General features: G+C 65.5%; 7 protein-coding genes across 7 annotated transcripts; 4 read left to right on the top strand and 3 right to left on the bottom strand.

The window, feature by feature from the left end:
• Positions 1–7: 7 nt before the first annotated feature.
• Positions 8–1,730, top strand: FA09DRAFT_286600 (FAD-linked oxidoreductase; the record flags this gene model as incomplete). Its single annotated transcript, XM_025739907.1, has 5 exons — positions 8–187; positions 240–830; positions 895–985; positions 1,058–1,185; positions 1,245–1,730. Coding segments are annotated over 5 exons (1,476 nt in total), but the record flags the coding sequence as incomplete, so codon positions are not given.
• A 126-nt stretch (positions 1,731–1,856) lies between these two features.
• FA09DRAFT_321631 (putative inosine 5`-monophosphate dehydrogenase) lies at positions 1,857–3,803 on the bottom strand (the record flags this gene model as incomplete). Its single annotated transcript, XM_025741027.1, has 3 exons — positions 3,572–3,803; positions 3,177–3,512; positions 1,857–2,980 (listed from the first exon to the last, which is right to left on the bottom strand). Exons 1-3 carry the CDS (start codon positions 3,738–3,740, stop codon positions 1,857–1,859), a joined length of 1,629 nt encoding a protein of 542 aa, XP_025596296.1. The 5' UTR covers positions 3,741–3,803.
• A 240-nt stretch (positions 3,804–4,043) lies between these two features.
• FA09DRAFT_300642 (DUF185-domain-containing protein) lies at positions 4,044–6,042 on the top strand (the record flags this gene model as incomplete). Its single annotated transcript, XM_025740343.1, has 3 exons — positions 4,044–4,835; positions 4,888–5,211; positions 5,263–6,042. The coding sequence occupies 3 exons, from the start codon at positions 4,044–4,046 to the stop codon at positions 6,040–6,042; spliced, it is 1,896 nt and encodes a 631-aa protein (XP_025596295.1).
• Positions 6,043–6,170: 128 nt separating this feature from the next.
• On the bottom strand, positions 6,171–9,250 carry FA09DRAFT_340584 (hypothetical protein; the record flags this gene model as incomplete). The annotated part of the gene is made up of 9 exons (XM_025744333.1): positions 6,171–8,315; positions 8,367–8,443; positions 8,505–8,589; positions 8,639–8,697; positions 8,752–8,794; positions 8,854–8,873; positions 8,925–8,965; positions 9,020–9,179; positions 9,238–9,250. The coding sequence occupies 9 exons, from the start codon at positions 9,248–9,250 to the stop codon at positions 6,171–6,173; spliced, it is 2,643 nt and encodes an 880-aa protein (XP_025596294.1).
• A 746-nt stretch (positions 9,251–9,996) lies between these two features.
• Positions 9,997–13,981, bottom strand: FA09DRAFT_331606 (Six-hairpin glycosidase). Its single transcript, XM_025743096.1, has 9 exons — positions 13,254–13,981; positions 12,347–13,198; positions 12,122–12,232; positions 12,052–12,064; positions 11,805–11,997; positions 11,577–11,750; positions 11,305–11,521; positions 11,192–11,251; positions 9,997–11,139 (listed from the first exon to the last, which is right to left on the bottom strand). Exons 1-9 carry the CDS (start codon positions 13,672–13,674, stop codon positions 10,139–10,141), a joined length of 3,042 nt encoding a protein of 1,013 aa, XP_025596293.1. The 5' UTR covers positions 13,675–13,981; the 3' UTR covers positions 9,997–10,138.
• A 997-nt stretch (positions 13,982–14,978) lies between these two features.
• FA09DRAFT_326382 (hypothetical protein) lies at positions 14,979–15,789 on the top strand (the record flags this gene model as incomplete). Its single annotated transcript, XM_025741208.1, has 4 exons — positions 14,979–15,215; positions 15,282–15,522; positions 15,581–15,682; positions 15,734–15,789. 4 exons carry the CDS (start codon positions 14,979–14,981, stop codon positions 15,787–15,789), a joined length of 636 nt encoding a protein of 211 aa, XP_025596292.1.
• A 769-nt stretch (positions 15,790–16,558) lies between these two features.
• On the top strand, positions 16,559–17,513 carry FA09DRAFT_340581 (hypothetical protein; the record flags this gene model as incomplete). Its single annotated transcript, XM_025744332.1, has 3 exons — positions 16,559–17,210; positions 17,281–17,406; positions 17,467–17,513. The coding sequence occupies 3 exons, from the start codon at positions 16,559–16,561 to the stop codon at positions 17,511–17,513; spliced, it is 825 nt and encodes a 274-aa protein (XP_025596291.1).
• Positions 17,514–20,698: the final 3,185 nt, after the last annotated feature.

Here is a 20,698-nt window from a genome sequence, read left to right as displayed (position 1 = left end):
TTCCTCTCGGCCACTCGCAAGCTCGCCGCGCGACGAGCTTGTGCGCGCCTACTTCATCTGGAGCGCCGTTGGCGTGCCTTATCTTGTCGACTTTGCGCCGGGCCTGCTGGCATGGGCGAGATCATCTTCACTGCCGGGCGTGGCTGCGATGACTGACTGGATCGTTCGCAAGACCTTCTTCGCTCATGTGAGCGCCTCTTGCTGCTGCGCCAGCCAGGCAGAGCTGACTCCGCGGACAGTTCGTCGGCGGCGAGACAGTCGAGGCCACGCTGCCTCTGCTGGACTCGCTCGCTCAGCGTCACACTGGGGTCATTCTGAACCACTCCTGCGAAGTCGACTCGCACCATCGCGCTGCAGAGGCCCGCGCCACTGTGCACGCCGCGTTGATCACTTCGCTCCTGCACTCGATCGACGTCGCCTCCAGCTCTTCCTCATCCGCTGCAGAGGTCGGCAGCGTCAGCATCGCGATCAAGCTCTCCGGTCTGCTGTCATCGCCTGCGGTCTTCGAGCGCGTCAGCGCAGCGATTGTGCCTCGCGAGCACTTCTCTCTGCCTCCTGCGCCGGCGCCACCGGCGGGCGTCGGCGGCGGCAGTTTGAGTGTTCCGCTTGCGGCGCTCGATGCGGCAGATGCCAGCGCGCTCAAAGAGCTGTGGGAAGCGCTGAGAGGCGTAGCGAGGCATTCGCGAAAGAAGAACGTCAGACTGCTGATAGACGCCGAGTACTCGTGGTATCAGCCTGCCATCGATGCCCTGTACGAGGCCTTGGCCTGCGAGTTCAACTCGCTGTCCGATCAGCAAGCTTCTCAACCGCTCCTCTTCAACACATATCAGGTGAGTGTCTCGGCGCAGCCATCCACTTTCTTCTCGCCACTGATCGTCGCGTCACTTCCGACAGACGTACCTCAGACGCACGCCTTCCCACCTCGCGGCCTCGCTCGAGCGTGCAAGACGCGGTGGCTACGCTCTCGGCGTCAAGCTTGTGCGCGGTCCGTCTGCTCGCAGTCTAGACGGGCGAGCACACAGACGCTGACTCCTGCCTTTTCTCACCCCACGTGCAGGCGCCTACGTGGATATCGAAAATGCCGCCTGGCGCACACACGTCGTGCAGCCTCCGCCGGCGGGACATCACCGTGACGAGAAGGCAGTGGCGAAGGAAGAGCGAGGCAGTCCGGTGTGGGCCAGCAAGGTGCGTCACGCTCTGTCGCCTTCCTCTTCTTTGGCTGACGAGCATGGCTCAACAACCAGGCCCTGACGGATGCGTGCTACGACGCCTGCGCAGCCCGCCTGATCGACGAGCTCGCCAAGGACTCGGCGGATGGCGCTCCACGGTTGGCAGTCGTCTTTGCCTCCCACAACGTCGCCTCCGCACGCGCCGTCGTGGCACAGATGCAGACCTGTGGCCTCGCCAGCTCGCCAAGCTCGCAGCCAGAGGACCAAGAGACCGAGTCACACGTCGTCGTGCTTCCGCACGTCCGCGGCCGGCTGGCCTTTGCGCAGCTCTACGGCATGGCCGACGAGCTGACGCGCTTGCTGCTGCACACCTTCGCTGCACCCTCCCCTGCCGGTATCAGCGACGTCTCGGCGACGCCACTGGTGCACAAGTACGTGCCCTGGGGCGCGCTCGACGACGTGCTGCCGTACCTTCTGCGCCGTGCGCAAGAGAACAGCAGTCTGTCGGCCGGCGCCCGCCGCGAGCGACAGCTCATCTGGAGCGAGGCACGATGGCGGATGCGCGAGGCACTGCACATCGCCTGAGACGTCACGCAGAGCTGCTTTTCCGAATCATATAAATGCCGCGGCTAAAGTACAGTTGGTGAAAGGGGTGAGGGTAGCGAGCATGGCAGCGAGGCGGTGCGTCTACGAGCCGAAGAGAGTCTTGTCGTACGACGAGAGGCCATGCACGCCGCCCTCGAGCTGTGCCGAGGCGGTGCGCAGCTCGAAGCGCACGGCGCCGGCGTCGACGGCGGTGCGCAGCGCAGCGAGGTCGCGCACGCCCATGTCCTGCAGCGAGTGCTGCATGCCCGTGTACAGGTAGTTGATGAAGCGCAGGACGCTGCCCTTGTCGTTGACCTGGCCCGTAACGCCCTGGGCAACCTTGATCGTGTCGTCCTCGCTGAAGTAGCGCTGCGTCGCCGCGTTCTCGCCGGCAAGCTTGTTCGTCTTGCGCGCCATCGACGTAAGGCTGCCCATGCCCGAGTAGGCCTTGAAGCGCTGGCCGTCGCGGTACACGTAGTCGCCGGGCGCCTCCGTCGTGCCGGCGAAGAGGCCGCCGGCCATGATGGCCGAGGCGCCGAGCGCCAGGGCCTTGGCGATGTGGCCGACGTTGCTGATGCCGCCGTCGGCGATGACGGGCACGCCGAAGCGCTTGGCGAACTCAGCGACGGCGTGCACGGCCGTGCCCTGCGGCCGCCCGACGGCCATGACCTCCTGCGTGATGCAGATGGAGCCGCTGCCCATGCCGACGCGCAGCGCATCGGCGCCGGCGGCAATGAGCGTGGCGGCCTGCTCGCGCGTGACGACGTTGCCAGCAATGACGTCCAGGCGCGGGTAGGTCTGCTTGATCCACTGGATCATCTCGACCTGGAACGTGCTGTTGCCCTGCGACGAGTCGAGCACGACGACGTCGAGGCCGGCCTCGACGAGCAGCGCCAGGCGCTCGCGGTCCGAGGGCCGCGTGCCCACGGCGGCAGCGCAGTAGAGCTGCTTGCTCTCGGGCAGCTTCGAGGCGAGCGGGTAGTTCTGGTTCTTGAGCAGGTCCGAGCGCGCCAGCAGGCTCACGAGGCGGCCCTCGGTGTCGACGATGGGCAGCTTGCCCTTCTTCGAGTCGCGCAGGATGGCGTTGGCCTGCTCGAGCGTGACGCCCTGCTTGGCGGTGACGAGCTCCGTCGTCATGACCTCGGACAGCGCGATCTGCGGGTCGCGGAACTGCACGTCGCGCGCCGTCACGATGCCGACAAGCTTGCCCTCAAGAGCGCCGGTGTCTAAGCAGCACAGGTGTCAGCGCAAGGATCACAGAAGCAGTGGTGTGCGGCGCATCGGAGTCAGTGGACATGAGTTGATTGTCCCCAGGTCACCTCCGAAGAGGTTACGTCGGCAGAACGAAGGTTATAGCAGTTGAATTTGTTTTCATCTCGTACCCGTGCGCGTGCATCGTCTGCGAGGCCAAGGCACACTCACCAGTGATCGGGATGCCGCCGAAGCCGAGGCGCGCCTTGATCTCAAGCACGTCGCCGACGGTCTCCTTGGGGCTGAGGCACAGCGGCTCGGTGATGAAGCCGTTCTCGTACTTCTTGACCTTGCGCACCATGCTCGCCTGCTCCTCGGCGGTGAGGTTGTTGTGGATCACGCCGAGGCCGCCCATGAGGCCGAGCGCGATGGCCATCTCCGTCTCGGTGACGGTGTCCATCGGCGAGCTGAGGAAGGGCGTGTTGAGCACGACGTTGCGCGTGATGCGCGTGCGCAGCGACACGGCCGACGCCTGGAAGTCGATGAAGCCGGGCAGCACGAGGAAGTCTGGGAGAGAGGGATAAGCACGGCGGCAGCGGATGCGGCTGCTGCCAGTTCGCCCTCACCGTTGTACGTCAGGCCGCCGTGCTCGCGGCTGTCGATGAGCTCGGCCATGCTGAGGCCGTCGCCCGTGGCGTACGACGCCAGCTCCTTGACGGCGTCCTTGGGGTCGAGCAGCGGGCGCGAGCCCGACGCGGCGGCGCCGTTGCCGGTGCTGGTGGGAGCGGGGACCATGGTGGCGAGCGAGTGTGACACTTTGAGCGCGAGGCTGGGGCGTGGTAGCCGCAAGAGAAGAGCTGACGCCGCAGACGCGCGCGGCCTGAACGCGCTCGAGGCGCAAAAAACCAAAGGCGGCGCAGCGGCGCCGCTGTGGCTGGCAGCGCCTCGGCTGCTGCGTGGGAGCCCGACTGGACGCGACGCGGATCTCTCATGCTGGTGCCGGCTTATGTCAGCATCAAGCAGCGTCACACGCTCTTGGGGTGGTCCGACCGCTCCGCACCCGGCGTCCTTCTCCACTCCCACTCCGCAGCAGTCAGCATGGCCCTGCCGCTCCTGCCTCGCGCACAGCTGCCGAGTGCGCTGCGCATCGCGGCGCTCGCGGCTGCCTCTTCTTCCGCGCGAGCGGCCGCAGCGCCGTCGCGCTGCCGCGCCAGCAGCAGCAAGGCGTCCGGCAGCAGCACGCCGCCGCGGCCAAAGCAGAGCGACGAGGACGCCAGTTGGGGACGGCATCGCGCGCAGTACAACGTCGACCCCTTCACGCCGCTGCCCGCCGCCGAGCACTATGAGCTGCCGCTCGTCGATGCCGCCGCGCTGCAGGCGTCGCCCGAGCGGCCGCGCAGCGTGCGCATGCTCGCCCGCGACTTCATCCACGACTCCCTCTACAATCCGCACTACGGCTACTTCTCGCGCCATGCGGTGCTGCTGCCCGACATGGTCGCCAGCACGAGCAGCGCGCTTGAGGGGCCCGACGGCGCCCCGCTCCCGCCGCTCGGCAGCGGCTTCGACTTCACCGGCTTCTCCAACGAGCGTGCCTTTGCTGCGGCTGTGCAGCAGCGCTACGACGCCTTCGAGGCCACGCTGCCGCCGCTGCCTAGCTCTGCTGCTCCTACGCCGGCACCGAAGCCTAGCGCAGCTGCGTCACGACCGCGGCCACGACCGGGTAGTGCCGAGGCGCTCGAGGAGGCGCAGCGGCGCGGGCGGGAGATGGTCGAGGCGCAGCAGCATGCCGCTACGGTGGGCGTGGGAGCTGAACAGGCGATGAAGCACGAGGAGGATGTGCGGGCCATGGCCGCTCGGCAGGTCTGGCACACGCCGACAGAGCTGTTCAAGGTGCGTGCCGCGATGACGTACTCCGTGGGGCCTTCTGACATGCCCTCTGCAGCCGCACTACGCCCATGCCATCGCCCGCTACCTCTGCGCCGAGTACAAGCTGAACCTATACCCGTACGACGACCTCGTCATCTACGAGCTCGGCGCCGGTTCAGGCGCTCTGGCCGCCGATGTCCTCGGCTACCTGCGCGAGAGCGAGCCGGAGATCTACGCGCGTACTCGCTACGTCATCGTCGAGATCAGCGAGCGCCTGGCGACGCAGCAGCGCCGGCGACTGCGCGAGCACGCGGAGCGCGTCGTGGTGAAGAACCGCAGCTTCCTCGAGTGGGACGAGGACGTGGCGGAGCCGTGCTTTGTGCTCGCGTTGGAGGTGCTGGTGAGTTGCGCGCAGAGGTGAGCCACGCACGCTTGCTCACACGCTGCGCAGGACAACCTCACGCACGACGTCGTGCGCTACAGCACTGCCACGCTCGAGCCGTATCAGGCAGTCGTGTCGATCGACTCGACGGGCGACATGCACGAGCTGTGGGAGCGCGTCTCGGACCCGCTCATTGCGCGCTACCTCGCTCTCACGGCCGCCGCGACGGGCAGCAGCTGGCCGCTGTCCGCACCGCGGCTCATGCGTCTTCTGCCACGCGCCGTGTGGCGGATGCTCGAGGCACACATGCCCTTCTACCCCAACCTCACGCCGCCGCACTACATCCCGACGGGCCAGCTGCAGATGCTCGACGTGCTGCGTGCGCACTTCCCGCAGCACCGCCTCGTCGCATCCGACTTCCACGCGCTGCCCGATGCGGTCAAGGGCGTCGACGCTCCTGTCGTTCAGACGCGCCTCGAGGGCACCATGGTGCCGGTGACGACGTACCGCGTGCTGCAGGGCTTCTTCGACATCTTCTTCCCGACGAACTTCGAGCTGCTGCGCGAGGTGTATGCGCGCGTCATGGCTGCGCCCTCGGCGCTGAAGGCATCAAGACGCGCCTCTCCTTCCGCCCGCAAGGGCAGCAAGCCGACTGCGCGCCTCGAGCCGCACTTCTTCTCGGCACCGGCGCGCAACCCGTACTCGGCACAGCACCGGCGCGAGCACAGCGTCGTCTGCTCGCACGCCGAGTTTCTCAGCCGCTACGCCGACACGAATGCGACGCGCCTGCGCGACGGCACCAACCCGCTGCTCACGTGGTACCAGAACGCAAGCTGGATCCTCACGTGATGCATCGCAAGTGCAGCATCTCGGCAGCATTGATTGCAAGCAAGCAGAGGCACATGACAGGACGCGGAACGGTGACGGGAGCTCTGGCAACAGCAGGAAGGTACACGACGGTCTAGAGGCATCTGTGTTCACGAGCTCGCCAGGCCGCTCGGCTTGCGGCCGCCAAAGAGGAGCGCAGCCGTGCGATAGGCATGCGCATCCTCTTCGCACGAGGAGCGCGAGAGGCACGTCGTGCGACGCGGGCTTGCGAGGCGGCTCGGCTGCTGCTCCGGCTCTGCGGCGCTGCCATCGTGCTCGACGACGAGTTTGTGCGCGTGGGGGCGAGTGGGGCTCGGCGCGACGAGCGCTGGCAGATGCTGCCGCTGCTGCATGATGGAGCTGCCCGTCGGGGGCGCCGAGGCGATAGGCGCGGCGAAGTGCGGGCGGTCCGCGTTCTGACCCGGCAGCATCCACGGAGGCGAGAGACTGCGCAGCGGAAGATCCAGGTACGCCGGGACGGGCTTGCGTTTCGGCGACGGGGGAATGCGGAGCGGATGATGCGGGATAGTCTCCGACCAGGAAGAGACGGCGTCGCGGCTGCGGGTCATCGCCGCCGATGGGATCGCAAGAGGCTCGACTGCGAAGACTGCATCGCTCATGCTCAATGCAAGATCGTCGAGGTGCCCGAGCGAGGCCGACCGCGTGTGGCTCTTCGGCGACCGGGCGGTGGAATGGAAGACGTCGAGCGCCAGCGGCGTCGAAGGGCGACGCTCCGAGCGCCATCTCTGCGACGACGAGCGGTCGGTCTGCGGCTGTGTCGCTGCTGCGACGCCCGTGCTCTCGAGCGGCGATCGTTCGGGGAAGTAGCCCGCGGGCGCCGACTCGTCCTGGCGCACCGGCGTGTCGACGTCGGGGATGTCGCCCACGTCCAGCTCCAGCGCGCCGCCGATCCTCGCCGGGAACGTTGCGTCACTGATCGCCGACAGGCGCCATGCGTGGTGGCCGTGCTCGTCGCTCGCCGACACTGCGCGCACGGGCAGCTCCCGCATCCGGTCGGCGGCGTCGGCCCAGGGCATGCACGAGTCGCGCTTGCACGACATCGAGTCTTCGCGCCACGAGAAGCGCTCCCAGCTCGCCGCAGTCGACGCCGAGCGCGTGCTGTCCTGTCGGTGCGCCGTGCTGCTGCATGTGTCGACGGAGCGCAGCAGCGACTGCGATGAGTACGCCGCCGAGTGCGCCTCGTCGATGGCCGCGTGGCACTCGGTGGGCGAAGAAGGCATGGCAGCGTGGCTGCGGAAGACCGTGCCCAGTTGCGCGATGGAGCGACGCAGGCGCAGCAGCGAGACTGCGCCAGCCGAGACATTCGAGTTCTTCGACGAGGTGCGCGTGCGACCAAAGTCGGCCGTCTTGACATCGAGGAAGCTGTAGGGACCCGTGCCAGTCTTTGGCTTCTCGTAGAGGCTCCCACGCAGCGGCGTTGAAACGGCTCGGCGCAGCGGCGGCAATACCAGCTCGGGCGCAAGGCGCTTGTCGCCCGCGAGCGAGGCGGCGTAGAGCCCCGCGCGCTGAGTCGTCGGCGACTCTGGCAGCCCTTCCGGCGGCGGACTCTCGCTGAGTGGCCGGTGCTGCTTGGCGGCGGTGCCGTGAAGCAAGTACGCAGCTCGATCGATGCGAGATACGGCGGGCGATTCGGTGCCCGATGATCGAGGCGACGCCGTGCGCGAGCGAAGCGTCGAGGCACTCGCAACAGTCCGGATCGGCGAGCGCTTGAACGGGTCGGCTGAGTGCTGGCGCGGCAGAGCCTCGAGATCCATGGGCGCTTCGGTCGGCCTCACTCGCACCGCATCGAGGTAGCACGCGCCACACAGCAACAAGAAGCCAAGCGCGTTGAGCATGCTCGCCGCGAACTGCACGGCGAAGCCGGTGGAGCGAATGAGGAGCATGATGGAGACGATGACGAAGAGCGTCGTGGCGCTGAGCGAAGCTGCTGCGCACGCGCGCATGCACCCAACAGAAGGCTCGAGCTGCGAGGCAGCGGCGTCCGACGTGTCGCTCTGCGCTTCTCCAGGCTGGACGCTGTCTCTTCTCAGCGCTGCAGCGCCCTCGTCCGACGAGCTCGAGTTGTTGGCCTGGTGCGAAACACGGAGCCGGCGAGTTGGCGCCTCTACGCTGGGAGATCGGGCGCGCTGCAGCGGCTTCCGAAACGTCAACCAACTTGGGATGACGAGGCCGGGAAAGGCGGCACGCGCTTGAGCCGGAGCGAGGAGAGCGCAAAAGACGATGCCGAGCGCAAGCTGCACTGAGCGTCAGTCGCAGTGCCGTGCGTGAGAGACTGTGAGGCGCACCTGGACCCTGTTGAGCGACAGCGTGTGCTGCTCTCCTTCACGGTCGGCGAACGTAGGCCTGCCCTCTCGATGTTTCACTGGACAGATATCAGAGCCTCTTCGCGCACCCCAAACAAGCAAAGCAACGAGGTCACACACCTTCAAGAAGCGCGGCCAGATCGTTGAGCAGGCCAACGTTCGACGCGAGCCCAAACAGCGAGGTCTCCAACCAGTGCGGCAGCGTCTATCGACTGGGGTCAGCGATGCACATCGGCAGCCATCGGCTCACTGACTGGCGACAGCGTGTACATAGCCGCGAGGATGAACGATATGGGAAAGCCGCTGAGCCAGCCTGCGGATGGAAGCGTCAACGACGTCACCCGCATGCCTTGCGAGAGAGACGCACCAATCGCGCGCGAGACGTATGCATCAAGGTGCGAGCGTTCGTCCTGTACGCGAGCGAGAGTCAGCTGGCGAGACAGCACGGAACGGTCGTCGGCCGGCGTACCAGGGTTGCGATCACGAATGCTGCACAGGAGTCAGCGAATGCGGCAGAAATGGCGCACGTCTCCTGCTCACCGAACAAGCCGCCGAGGATGAGGTACCACAGCGCCGCGCGCCTGTCACGGCGCGTCAGCGGCTGTTCACCGCGAGGCAGGCTCGGCACTGCCCACCTGATCTTGTGCTTGCCGGAGTACAAGTTGGCGCGGTACCACACGAACAGGAGGACGCAAGGCGCGAAGAAGCACACGGCGGGAACGTAGAGCACGAGCTGCTGGACAGGCGAGAAGTCGGGACAGCGCACGGCCGTGTGAAAGACCGTCGTGTTGAAGCCTGCGCGGCGCTGTCAGCTCTGCGCCGGCCGGCGTGGTACAAGCGAGCATGTGCTCACATCTGCCGCTCATGATGATGAGACCAGCGGGTGCTCGTGAGCTCAAGGTGGGCACGTCGCGTGTTGAAAGGGCTTCGAGGGGGATGGGGTGTGAAGCCAAGCCGTGGTTGCGCAGACCGGTGCTCCCGAATATCGCCCGCTCTCGAGTGACGCAGCGAAGGGTGCAGCGATGCACTTCGCACGCATCGCTCGTGGCCTGCCGAGCACCCCAAGATCTCGCTTGCTGGCAGCGAGAAACGAGGGTGCCACTTTGTGCCCAGTTTGGAACGCGGAGCCTCCGCGTACCTGCAGCACTTCCGCTTGCGAGATCGCAGCGGAGCCGCTTCCTCCGCGCGGCGCACGCCTTCAGCCAAGGCGAGCATCAGCCTCGAAGCAGAGCCGCAGGTGGCTCTCAACTCGACCCACCGAGCTCGCGATCTCGCAGCCTGAAGGGACCAGCACGCCCGAGGAAACCTCGTCAGGTGGCGCTACCGCCAGCCTACGCCGCGACGGACGCCCCCCTGGCCGTGAGGAAGTAGCCGCGGCAATCGCAAATCATCAAGCCACATTGCGCATGCAGAGCGGCTTGGGCTGCTATTCCTGGTCTGCCGCGCTTTCCGCTCGTCACCAGCCGCGCGAGAGCGAGCCGTGCTGGTGCGCTGCAGCGCGTCGGGGCCGCGTGCACGTTGCTCAGGGGCGCGCTGCGGCCTGCACCCCTGACACGCGTTGCAGAGCTGCCGCGGCACATCCTTCGCAAGGCGACAGAGCGACACCGCCTTGGACAGCAGTATGGAGTGATTACGATTTCATGTGAGTGGAGTCGGCGCGTAAGATGCGCAGGAGAATGGGCGTAGCGTAGCAAGGAGCATCTGGAGCGCTGGAGACTTCGGAGGCAGGGCGCGGAGTAGCGTCGCGCGCGCGCTCAGCGCACGATGGCCTCGGCAATCGTCGGCAGCTGGCCCTCCGTGGCGCAGCCCTGGATCTCGAGAGCGACGAAGCGTGCCGCCGTCGTGCTGGCCAGCGTCACGTCCGTCTGGTTGCCCTCGGCCAGGTCAATGACGAGCGCGTTGGCGGCGTCGAAGGCACTGCTGACGTTGACCGGCATGCTTGCGGCCGCCTCGGTCAGCTCGCCGCCAGCCGTGAGGCCGGTGCGGATGCTGAGCGTCTCTGCAGGATACTGGCCCCAGTTCACGTGCAATGAGCTGATGTTGTACGGCTCGCCGAGGTCGATGAGCAGCGTCGAGGGCGTAGACGCGTTGAGCGGCGACCAGAGCGTCGCGTTCGAGCCGTCGATGGCGCCGTACGGGAACTGGCCCTTGACAAACTCCTGCTCGGACGTGGCGTTCTTGCACTGGGCAAGGTTGCCGGGCGACGTGAGCGTGGCATCCGTGCGGCGCGTCGGGAAGGTGAGCGTCTCGCCGGGCGCCAGCGTGTAGTTGCCCGCCAGCGGGTTGCGCTCGGCGAGCTGCACGGTGATGGGCTCGGTGCCGTTGACGTGCGTGACCGACGAGTTGGAGCCGCCGACGCTGACGTCGAGGCGTGCGCCGTGCCAGTGCATGCCGCGCACGGTGATGCCGTCGCTGAGCTGCGGGAAGAGGCTGGGGTCGAGGTAGAAGGTGTTGGTGCGCGTGCGGTAGCCCGTCAGGCCGTGCGTGAAGCTCTGCAGGAAGCCGCCGTGGCCCGTAAGGAAGGTGTAGCTCGGATTAAAGGGCGAGGCCTCGGTGTACACGTCCTGCTGCTGCTCGCTGAATTGGGTGTAGGTCCGGACGTACGGCTGCCAGCCCTGTTCCGTTCGCGTGTAGGCCTCGCAGCCGCTCTCGGAGACGGCGGAGGCGACGATGCCGTAGATGGAGTACGTCATCGCCGGGCCGGCAGCGCTCGTCTTGCCGGCGTAGTACTCGAGGTCTGCCAGCGGGTCAGGCTCTGCGGCAGAGGTCAGCATCAGCCCAGGTGGTTCGGGACCTGCAGCACTCACGGACGTCGCGCGATACCTCCAGCGGGTAGGTCAGGAGAGCCACGTCCGCCTGCTTGATTACTAGCCACGGCGCGTCAGCGACTGTTGAGCGCGTTAGGCTCGGCACCGCTCACCGACTGTCTGATTGAACTCTGCGAACTCGACGACGAGCGTGTCATTGGACGGCGTCTCGGTCTTGATCACGGCCATGTTCTGCGCGATCTCCGACCAGTTGCTCGGCACAGAGTAGTTCAGGATGCTGGACGCTTCCAGGGCAATCTCGAAGGTCCGTGCTGTGCCCGCATTGGTGAAGGCTTCGCTGTTGACCTGGTTAGCAAACTCATCGGGCGCCTGAACAGCACGTCAGCGTCGAGCCGATGGGGGCTGCGTTGCCTATCCCACGCACCGTGACGTTTAGCAGAGTGTACGAGCCGTTGACGAAGGAGACCTGCGACGCGAAGAACTCGGACACGTTGCCGATGATGGGCCACGCCAGCTGCTCGAGGAACGTGCGGTTGCCGGTGCTCTGGTAGTACTGCCAGTACGCGAGGACAACGCCGTTGTTGTAGTGGTACTCGTACTGCAGCCTTTCGGTTAGCCAGAGCATTGTTGTCGGGGCGACTGGGCGACTCACGTCGTAGCACGGGCCGATGCCGGTGCAGGCCGGGTTGCGGCCTGTGATCCAGGGATACAGGATGCCCTCACGGTTGTACTGCTGCGCATTGCGCTCCAGCTGTGTGAAGTTCCTCTGCCGGAACAGCAGAGACGACTCGGAAAACGCGGGGAATAGCGTCATCAAGCTCGGAATCATGTACGTTTGGTCATCCCTGATGAGGTGTGAGCAACAGCGGTGCAGATAACCCTGTGCGTCTTTGACTTACCAGAAGATGCTGCCTACACGTGAACAGCGTCAGCTTCCGGCCGCAGGCACGTTTGAAGCTCTGCACTCACCAGCGTACGCGTCACTGGTGAGACCGGCCGGTGCGATGCCGTTGTCGCCAAGACCGCGTCCTTCGGAGCCCTCGCGCACGTTTGCAAGCAGGTGGAAGAGAGAGGCACGGGCTGTGCACGACTGCGTCAGTATCGCTCGTGGACCTTCCAGGATCGCTTGGTAGTCCGAAAAGCACGCGCCTATCTCCTCTCGTTGATTCGCCTGAACGCCGAGCTGCTACTCACCCACACGCTGCAAGTCCTCGCCCTCCTGCGACTGCTGGTGGATCTCAATGTCGCCGCCCTCGTTCCAGATGGTCTCCCACTCGGCACTGTGCTCCGCCACGAGCGCGTCCCAGCCAGCCTCGCGTGCCTGGCTGGCGGCACTGAGAGCCTGAGCCCGCGGGTCGTCGAAGGCATCGTGCGAGGCAATGCCCACTGCCTTCCAGACCGAGATACTGCCGTTGACGGCACGCAGCGTGTACGACGCGGTGCTCGTGGAGCTTGACTCGGCGCCGATGATGGCGCTGACCGAGACGGGCAGCTCAGCGGATGTGAGCGTAGCATTGCCGTCCGAGCCCTCCTGCACAAGCGTGCTGAACTCGTACGCCGTCACCTCCGGCACGCGGACCGGCGAGAGCGACGAGTAGATCGCAGCGGGCAGCTCGCTGGCGTTGACGGCGCCTGCTTGTTGGTTCTCGACGCGAGCGGCGCCCCGGCCGTCGAGCACATCCGAGATGGTCACCTCAGCGTCCTGCGGCAGGCCCGAGATGTCGAGGCGCACGAGGCCGAGGCTGGGCCGTCTGCGATGGGCGAGCAGCGTGTAGGAGAGCTGCGCACCGGACCACGTGACGTTTGTCTGCACGGTGCCGTTGCGGAAGGAGAACGTCTGCACGTAGTCGGAAATGTCCTCGGCCGGCGTTTGCGCTGAGTAGGTTGACTCGTTCAGCGTCACGTACAGGCCCGTCCAGATTGGCAGGCGGCTGATGACCGTCTCGTGGTCCGTGCGCTCGTAGTTGGTGCCGATCGTAGGCTGATCGACTGGGACGTAGCAGTAGAAGCCGGCGAGCATGTTGGCCGTGGTGCGCGGGCCGAAGACTGGGGGAAGGTGTCAGCCGCAAGAGTACTGCCGCGCCCTTCTTCGCGTACTCACGTGGCCAGCCCAGACCGCCCTGCTCCGGATCATCTGCAGCAGGAAGGTTCTCCGAGTAGCCCATGCCAGCAGCAGGTAGACGAGCGCCGATGTAGCCGTTGGCGACATAGGGCTGCGCTTCCCACGCCGTCGCGTTGTACGTCTCCACACGGGCCGTCCAGTTGAAAGCCGCCGTCGTCTCGGGCACGACGGGCGTGGCGGACGCCGAGGGCACAGGTGTGGCTGAGGCCGACGAGCTCGAGACGGTGCCCGACGCCGTGGCAGCGGCGGAAGAGACGGTGCTGCCCGTCGGCTCGGGCGCCATGCTGGCCGTCGACGGCAGCACGGCCGTGGCATTGTCCTGGCGCAGCGCCAGCAGCGGCGACGCGCCGGCATGGGATAGCTGCAGCGCCAGCAGCAGCGAGGCGGCTACTATGCGCATTGTGGGCGAAGGTTTGAGGAGGTGAGGGGCTTGATGAGGTGGGCTGGCGCTTGGTGCGAGCTGCGAGAAGCGCGTCTTTAAGACGATGCGGCGGGGGCACGTCTCCGCACTCTCGCCCGGCACCTTAGATGCCAGGCACGAAATGGATCGGCGGGCGGACTAAGACTCCGGGCGAGCGCTCGCTCCGCTATCAGCGGCACTTCGCCGCGAGGGCCCCTCCCACCCGGAGGCGGGGCGGCGGATGATGTCCCGCAGCTGCCAAGACGGCGCTTGACGGCCAGCGCTGACGCTGGGTGCTACTGCGTGGTGGTGGAGAACGCCGTGCCCCAGCGCGGAGCGAAGGCGAGACACCCTTGCTGCGCCATGACGCCGGCGGATCCGACGTCACGGCGCGTCGCGTGTGTGGGCGGCACGGCAGCAGCATCAGCGCAGCCGAGCGCGGCACGGCGAGGAGCGGCGAGCTTCTCCGCATGGAGAGGCACCCGCCGCGCGCCGCTGCGCCTCCGCTGCTTCTGCGCTGCATCGCTGCAGGCTGCCTGCCGCTCTCGCTCTGCCGGTGCCGGCGCCGTCATGCGTGCTCAAGTGCCGCAGCCCAAACAAAGCTTCGCCGCGGCCAAGCGATCCGGGCCGGCGGCTGAACGGCCCGAGGGCGACTCGGATGCAGCGGCAGCGCTGCACAGCCATGCGGGCCGCCCTCATCACGTGGCCTGACGCGCGCGTATTGTGCTCCCACGGCAGCGCTTTACCGACGCGCGGCCGTCGTGCGCGATTGGCGGCGTTGCCCCTTTTGGCGCCGTCGTCTCGCAGCGTACGAGCGCCCGCCGCTTGCCCCGGTCTGTCCATGGGAGGCTCGACACTGAAATTGTGCCTAGCCGAGCCCGTTCTGCTGCCAGCGCATTCTGAGCGCTGCTGCTGCTGCGCTCCCGCACCCAACGCCGTCATTCGACTCTAACTGCTGCAGTGCCGCCGCTGTGGCGCCCGCGCTGGGCTTCAGGGTCAGCCACGCCCGCCCCGAGCGGCGCCACCAGCAGAGCGTCCTGTGAGCCGCTCGTCCGCTGCTTCTTGTCGCATCACCACCACAGCTTCGTCGAGCTCCTTCCAGCAGCGGCCTCCTCTCGTCTCGGCACCTCGCCTTACCTTCCTCTGCGCTCGTCGGCTTTGCATCTCGACGCCGCACGGCCGCACGTTCAGCTGCCAGCGCTCTTTAAGCCCCACCGGTGAGTCTTTGCCCGAGCGCACTGCGCGCATGCCACCACGCTTGGGCCGTGCATCTGCTCATTCTCTCTGGTCGCTCGCCAGGCACGATGCCCGAGGCACAGGGCTGCATGGACGTCGAGGGCATGGAGCAGGTTCTGAAGGACGTCGCCGAGGTCGGCAAGCGCTTCACCGACGCACAGACGGAATTCGAGAAGACGCAGCAAGCGGAGATCGACGCCGCGACCGCTTTCGATGCGGCGCGCCTCAGGCGCAAGCAGGCCGCTGACGGTCTCAAGGCGTTGTGGGACGAGATCCAAGTCAAGCTGGCGATAACTCGAGGAGCTGTAAGCGACCAGGTGACCTGGGCTACGGGGTGCAGTGCTGCAGCAAATGAGTCTATCTGTGACGAGCGTAGCCGCAAAGATACTGCGGAGCCTATCATGGACGGCAATTGGGGCGGTGAAGATTCCTACACCGGCTTCGACGGCGAGTGGGACGGAGGCATCCAGGGCGCCGGATACTTTCTCTTTGAGGGCGAAGACGATGAGCCCAGACGCATTCCTTACTTGGTTCGCAGCGGCGCCCAGGCCCGCGAGACCGAGCAGGAAGAGAAGGAAGAGGCCGCAGAGCTCAAGCGCCTTCGCGAGGAAGGTGAGTCGACCGTGCCAATGAGCGTGACGTGTGGCTGTCGCTGATGGATGATGCTCAGCGCGCGAGCACGAACGTCCGGCCAAGATTCAGAAGGTGGTTCAGGCAGATGTAGCGCAGAAGGGCAGCGACGTCGCAGTGCCTCGCATCGCTGCGTCCGCAGGTGAGTGCGCTGCGCAGCCTTCGCAAGACATACCCGCTGACCCTTGCACAGCCGTCGCCCGGGCCAACTCGCCGCTCAAGGCACGTCGCCAGACTGCCCGCGACTGAGCGCTTTCGTCATCATCCACGGACTCGCGGCAAGCATCTCAACGTCAGCGTCGCCATCGTCAGCGCATCATGGCCTCACGCTTTGTCCGCCTCCGTTCCTCGCCGTTCTGTTCCCCTCATGTTGCCCGTCTGTCCTGTTCTTCTCGTCCACCGTCGACTTTGCAGCTGTCTGTGCCAGACACCACTTGAAACAATCAGCGCCACCTCGCATCTTGCTCCGCACCACTGACTGAGAGGGCCCCGGGTGGCGGCTGCGGGGGTATGCTGGCGCGCGACCCGTTCTTTCCACGGCTGCGCTTGCGTTGGCCGCGTCACCCGCAAACGCGGCACCGCCCCTATGAGCCGTGCCCTCTTGCGGCCTGCGGGCTTCCGCAGCTGCCGCAGCTGCGTGCTCTCCCCTCGTTTGTCCCTCGAGCGTGGCGGACCCACTTTGTTCCTGCTGCGGTGACCGAGCAACAAAGCGGCACTTTTGCGGCTGTCACTGCTCCAGTGCCTGCGTGCTGTCAAGCCGGCTTTCCGGTCATGCCCGCCTTCTGCCAGCCTCTCATCCCTCACCTAGCCACCACCACAGCCTCCGTCCTTGGCCCTGCCTCCGACTGTCAGCGGCGTCTTCTCAGCACGCTCGCACGTCTTGCGCACCGCCTCGTCAGCTCACTGCCCCGGCTCGCAACACGGGGCTCTCAACACCTTTGCGTCGCTCAGTCGCGTGAGTCTGGCGTGCACAAACGCAGGAGCCTCCTTACCACACGCTGACGCCGACCAAGCTAGCATGTCCGACGCAGGCACCGACGCCTGGACCGACTCAGTCTCTGAGGCGAGCGGCGACGCACGCCATGACAAACACATGGAGGTCGAGCGCTCCGAGATGCTCCTCGAGGATGTGGCGCGCAGCGGAGAGCGATACCTCAGGGCGCAGAGAGCCTTCAGTCTGGCGTTTGCGGCAGATTCGGACGCTTCTAAGGCGGCTAGCACGGCCGCAAAATCCGATACGACGGCGTACCTTGCTGCTCGCCAGTCACACGTCGAAACAGTGCGCGCCCGCAAGCAAGCTATTCATGAGCTTCACGCCGCAGCCGAAAGTCTCGGACGCAGAATCAGCCGACTCGCCATCGACGTCGACGATCAAGACGATTGGGCGAGCCTACTCAACTTCGTGCCGAGCTCCAGCGAGCGCGCCGACTCTGCTGAGCTCGACGTGCCCTCTCCGTCCGACTCGGAGACCAGCTCGTGCGCCACTTCCGAAGAAGAGGCAGACGAGGAGGAGCAGAAGACTAGGTGCAAGCCCAAGACTGCGGTAGAGAAGCGGGAGGAGATGATCGAGGAGCTTTTCCCAGGCCCGACGGCTCTCCTACGTCTGATCAGCAAGCGAGAGACCAACAAGCGCGGCGGAAAGAAAGGCACTCGTCGCTTGCACGGCGCTCGTGAGTCGAGCACCGCAGCGATCGCAACTTCTCTGTGCGCGGTCCCACGTCTGACGTGATTTCCATACAGGCCGCACCGCGAACGACGAGCTCAGCTCTACCATCGCGAGCGAAGAAGACTTCAACGAGCGTATGGTCGACGAGGACGTCAAGTATCCATGGGACTTCGGCCCGCGCAGTGAGGCGCCGACTCCTCGTGAGCTGCCCAGATCTCTCCTCGTCAACGACAGAAAGTGCTGACGCAGCTGCCACGCAGGTATCTCGGAGATGCTCCGTGCTCGCCGCTGGATGCCTCGCCCTTGAATCAGCGTGCGCTTGACTTGAGTCTCGAGTGAGTGGGGCGCGGCGGAGGATACAGCGCACCTTTCTGACACGGCGTCATCGGCAGGGCCACTGCTATCGCAGCGCATCTCGGCACCGTCCGTCCGTCTACCTCGTGCCTCACGCTGTCTGTTCGTCTCGTCTTCCAACCACCGGGTCCGCAGCCTCTTCTTTCTCAGAAAACCCACAAGACAGTTCCGCTTCCAGTCTTCGTCCCGCATCACGAACCTCGTGTACCACACGCCACGATGTCTCAATGTCAGAGCGCAGCCCAGTCAACGGCGCACGCAGTCAGCTTTGCGTTTGGACCACTCGCTCGGCAGTGCGCCGCCGAGTTACTCAGGCGTGAGACGGTGGGCTAGCTTCGTGTGATGAGGCAAATGGTCGAGTGCTTCATGCTCACTTGCCTCAGCGTGAAGGGTCATCTGTGGCTAAGCCGGCGCGACGTCTGCGGAGCAGGCAGGTGTCTTGCGACTGCAAGCAGGTTGAGCCGAGATCGGGAGTACTCGACTGCAAGCCGGTATGTCGAAGCAAGCGCAGCCGTGAGCGGGAAGAAGTGCGGTATAGCAGCGAGCTGTCGCTGTCTTTGCAGCGTGCCGACGCTGCTGGCAGCCGCACGGCACCGGCGCGTCAGCCGAGGGCGAGTGGAGCGAGACATGCGCGCGCTCGGGCCGCACGCACCTGCTTCTGCACCACCACACCCGCCGTCTGCATCTGCCACTCACCACTCAATCGCTGCTCTCGCCATCTGTGGGTGCTGTCCGCCTGCCTACCCTCAGGCACCTGGCTCACGCATCTGCGCTTTCACAGCGCTGCCGGCGACTGAGTCTGCGTTGCCGCGCGCCTTTGCGCAAGTCATCGCGCGCCTCATCCTCTCTTTTCTCGACTGCCGCTATGGACTTGCACATGAGTGACGGTGACGTGAGCGGAGGTGCCATGAGCGATGGTGAGTGCTTTCCCAAGTCGAAGCGGCGGCACGTCAGCTTCCGCCAGCTGTCTGACTCTCTGCTCGCGCACGCAGCGGGCGCGCCCATGCAAAGCTCGGAGCACGACGCGATGCAAAATGATCGCACGCTGAACAACTTCGGCGAGTCCAAGGAGATGTTTCAAGGAGTCATGCAATCGGCGCGTACCTACCTCAAGGCTCAGCAAGCCGTCGAGGGCGCACAAGCCGTCGAGCGAGCCGCCAAGCAGGCCCACATAGACGCGCAGAATGCCCTCGCCGTGGCGTACAGCGCTCTCGACGCTGCTTCGAGACGCGTCAACCGCAAGCTCATCAACGGAGCGGATGTCGTCAGAGCTGAGCGTCGCTGGAGACAGATTGTTCATCGTGCTGTGACGGATCTCGAGGTGGACAGGCTCCAGTGCGACAAGGCCGTGGAGATGCCGTCTCTGATGGCTCTGGCTCGAGTGACGGCGGAGAGAGCATTACTGCGCCATCGCTGGCGCAAGACATGGAGCACGGAGGGCTGGCGTCCGACGAAGCAGGGGAGTGCGACGACTCGAGCAGCTCGGAGGAGCTCAGCTTGGAGGACCTGCTGCCGGTGGTACGGGCGCATTCACAGGCTGGCCCCGCTCGACTCGCACTTCCACTTGCTCCTGCGGTCAAGCATACTTCGAGAGCGCATGCTGTGGCTAGGCTGGACGGAGGAGGCCTCGATCTGCTATTCGGTGAGTCTGGATCTGCATGTTGCTGCGATCAGGAGGCTCAGAGGCTATAATCAGTGCCGCTGCCCGGCTCTCGTCCTCCCTCATCCGATGATGAAGGCGACTCCCGCGCGCACAAGCGTGCTGGCACCAGCGCTGGACCGTCTAAGCCGCGCCCTGGCACCTGTGAGTCTTTGTACGCCTTCCGCTTTCGGCGCTTCTAACGCAATACGTTGCAAAGTCGCAGCACGCATGCATGAACGCAGTCGTCGCTGACGTCCAACGACTCAGCACGATGTGCGCCGCGTTGCAGGCAACGCTTCAAGGCTCCGTCGACTTGCCTGCGCCTCGTGAACCTTGCCTTGTCATCTCGCTCCCTGAGCATCTCCGAGCATGCGCGTTCCCTCTGCGTCTCGCCTCGCAGGCAGCTCTCGGGCCTCCCTGTAAAGCTCTCGCATGTCCTCGTACCACCATCATGTACACCGCTTCTAGGTCACCTCTACCATGTGTCTTCGCCCTCTTCGCCCTAGTCCCGCTCCGTGAAACCTCAAACGAGAGCGTGTCGCAACTTGCGTGGCTGGTTCCATCAAGCGCTCTCTGCGATCGACTTGACAGCTCACGGGAGGCAGAGAGCAGATTCACGACTGCGCGATAGAGAGGAGGAGAGCACGCGGTCCACCTCGAAGACAGAGTGCAAGCCGAAGCGGCCGGGGATCCACGACCTGCTCGTCCTGTCGGCGCTCCTCCCTGAGTGAGCTTATGAGATGCAGCGGAAGTGTTGACAGTCTATCATCTGAAGACAGCTCATGAACTTTGCTGCGACGGAAGGCAGGCCTCAAGCCAGCGGTCCGAGCGTGCCGCCGCACGCGCGGAAGTGGGGTCGATCTCGGGCGCGCGCGCGCCGCCGTCGTTCCTTCTTCTCTCATCACCACCAACATCGCGGCCGTACCGCCGAGATCATCTCTGCATCCTCGCAGCACTTTCGACTGCTGCCCTATTCGTAAGTCCATTACGTCCGTCCGTCTGAGATGCCCCGCTCATGCTTCTCGATGTCTTTTCAGCCGCGCCCCTGCGGTGCCTCGTCGTCCAATCGCCTTGGCGCTTCGTAATCTCGAACGGAATGGAGTCACCGAGTGACAGCAGTGAGTTTTCAAGAGAGCGCCTTCTTGACCCGGAAAAGGCGACGCATCGCAGCGGGTCACAGGCGAGATGCGTAGGTCTTCCAATCATCTGGGCTGACATGCCGCCCGGATGCTTCACCAGAACAGAGCAGCCCAAGCACTGATGAAAGCGACGAGGTATTTCGTGCGGACGCCCTATGGGGTGCGAAGGCGCTCAAAGAACACTTGGAGGGAGTCTCCGACATCACGCGCGAGCTCGTAGAGGCGCAGCAAGCCGTCGAGGATGCGCAGGAGGCCGAGAAGACCGCAAAGAAGGCTCACGAGGCAGCAGTCATTGCGCACCAGCACGCCCGCAGCGCTCGCGACGCGACTGCAGAGAAAGCGTGCAGTAGTCTGCTG

This window comes from Tilletiopsis washingtonensis, assembly GCF_003144115.1.
Source record: "Tilletiopsis washingtonensis strain MCA 4186 unplaced genomic scaffold FA09scaffold_19, whole genome shotgun sequence".
NCBI classification, from domain to species: domain Eukaryota; kingdom Fungi; phylum Basidiomycota; class Exobasidiomycetes; order Entylomatales; genus Tilletiopsis; species Tilletiopsis washingtonensis.
Note: the sequence above shows the minus strand (reverse complement) of the source record. Positions and strands in the feature narration are given on the sequence as shown.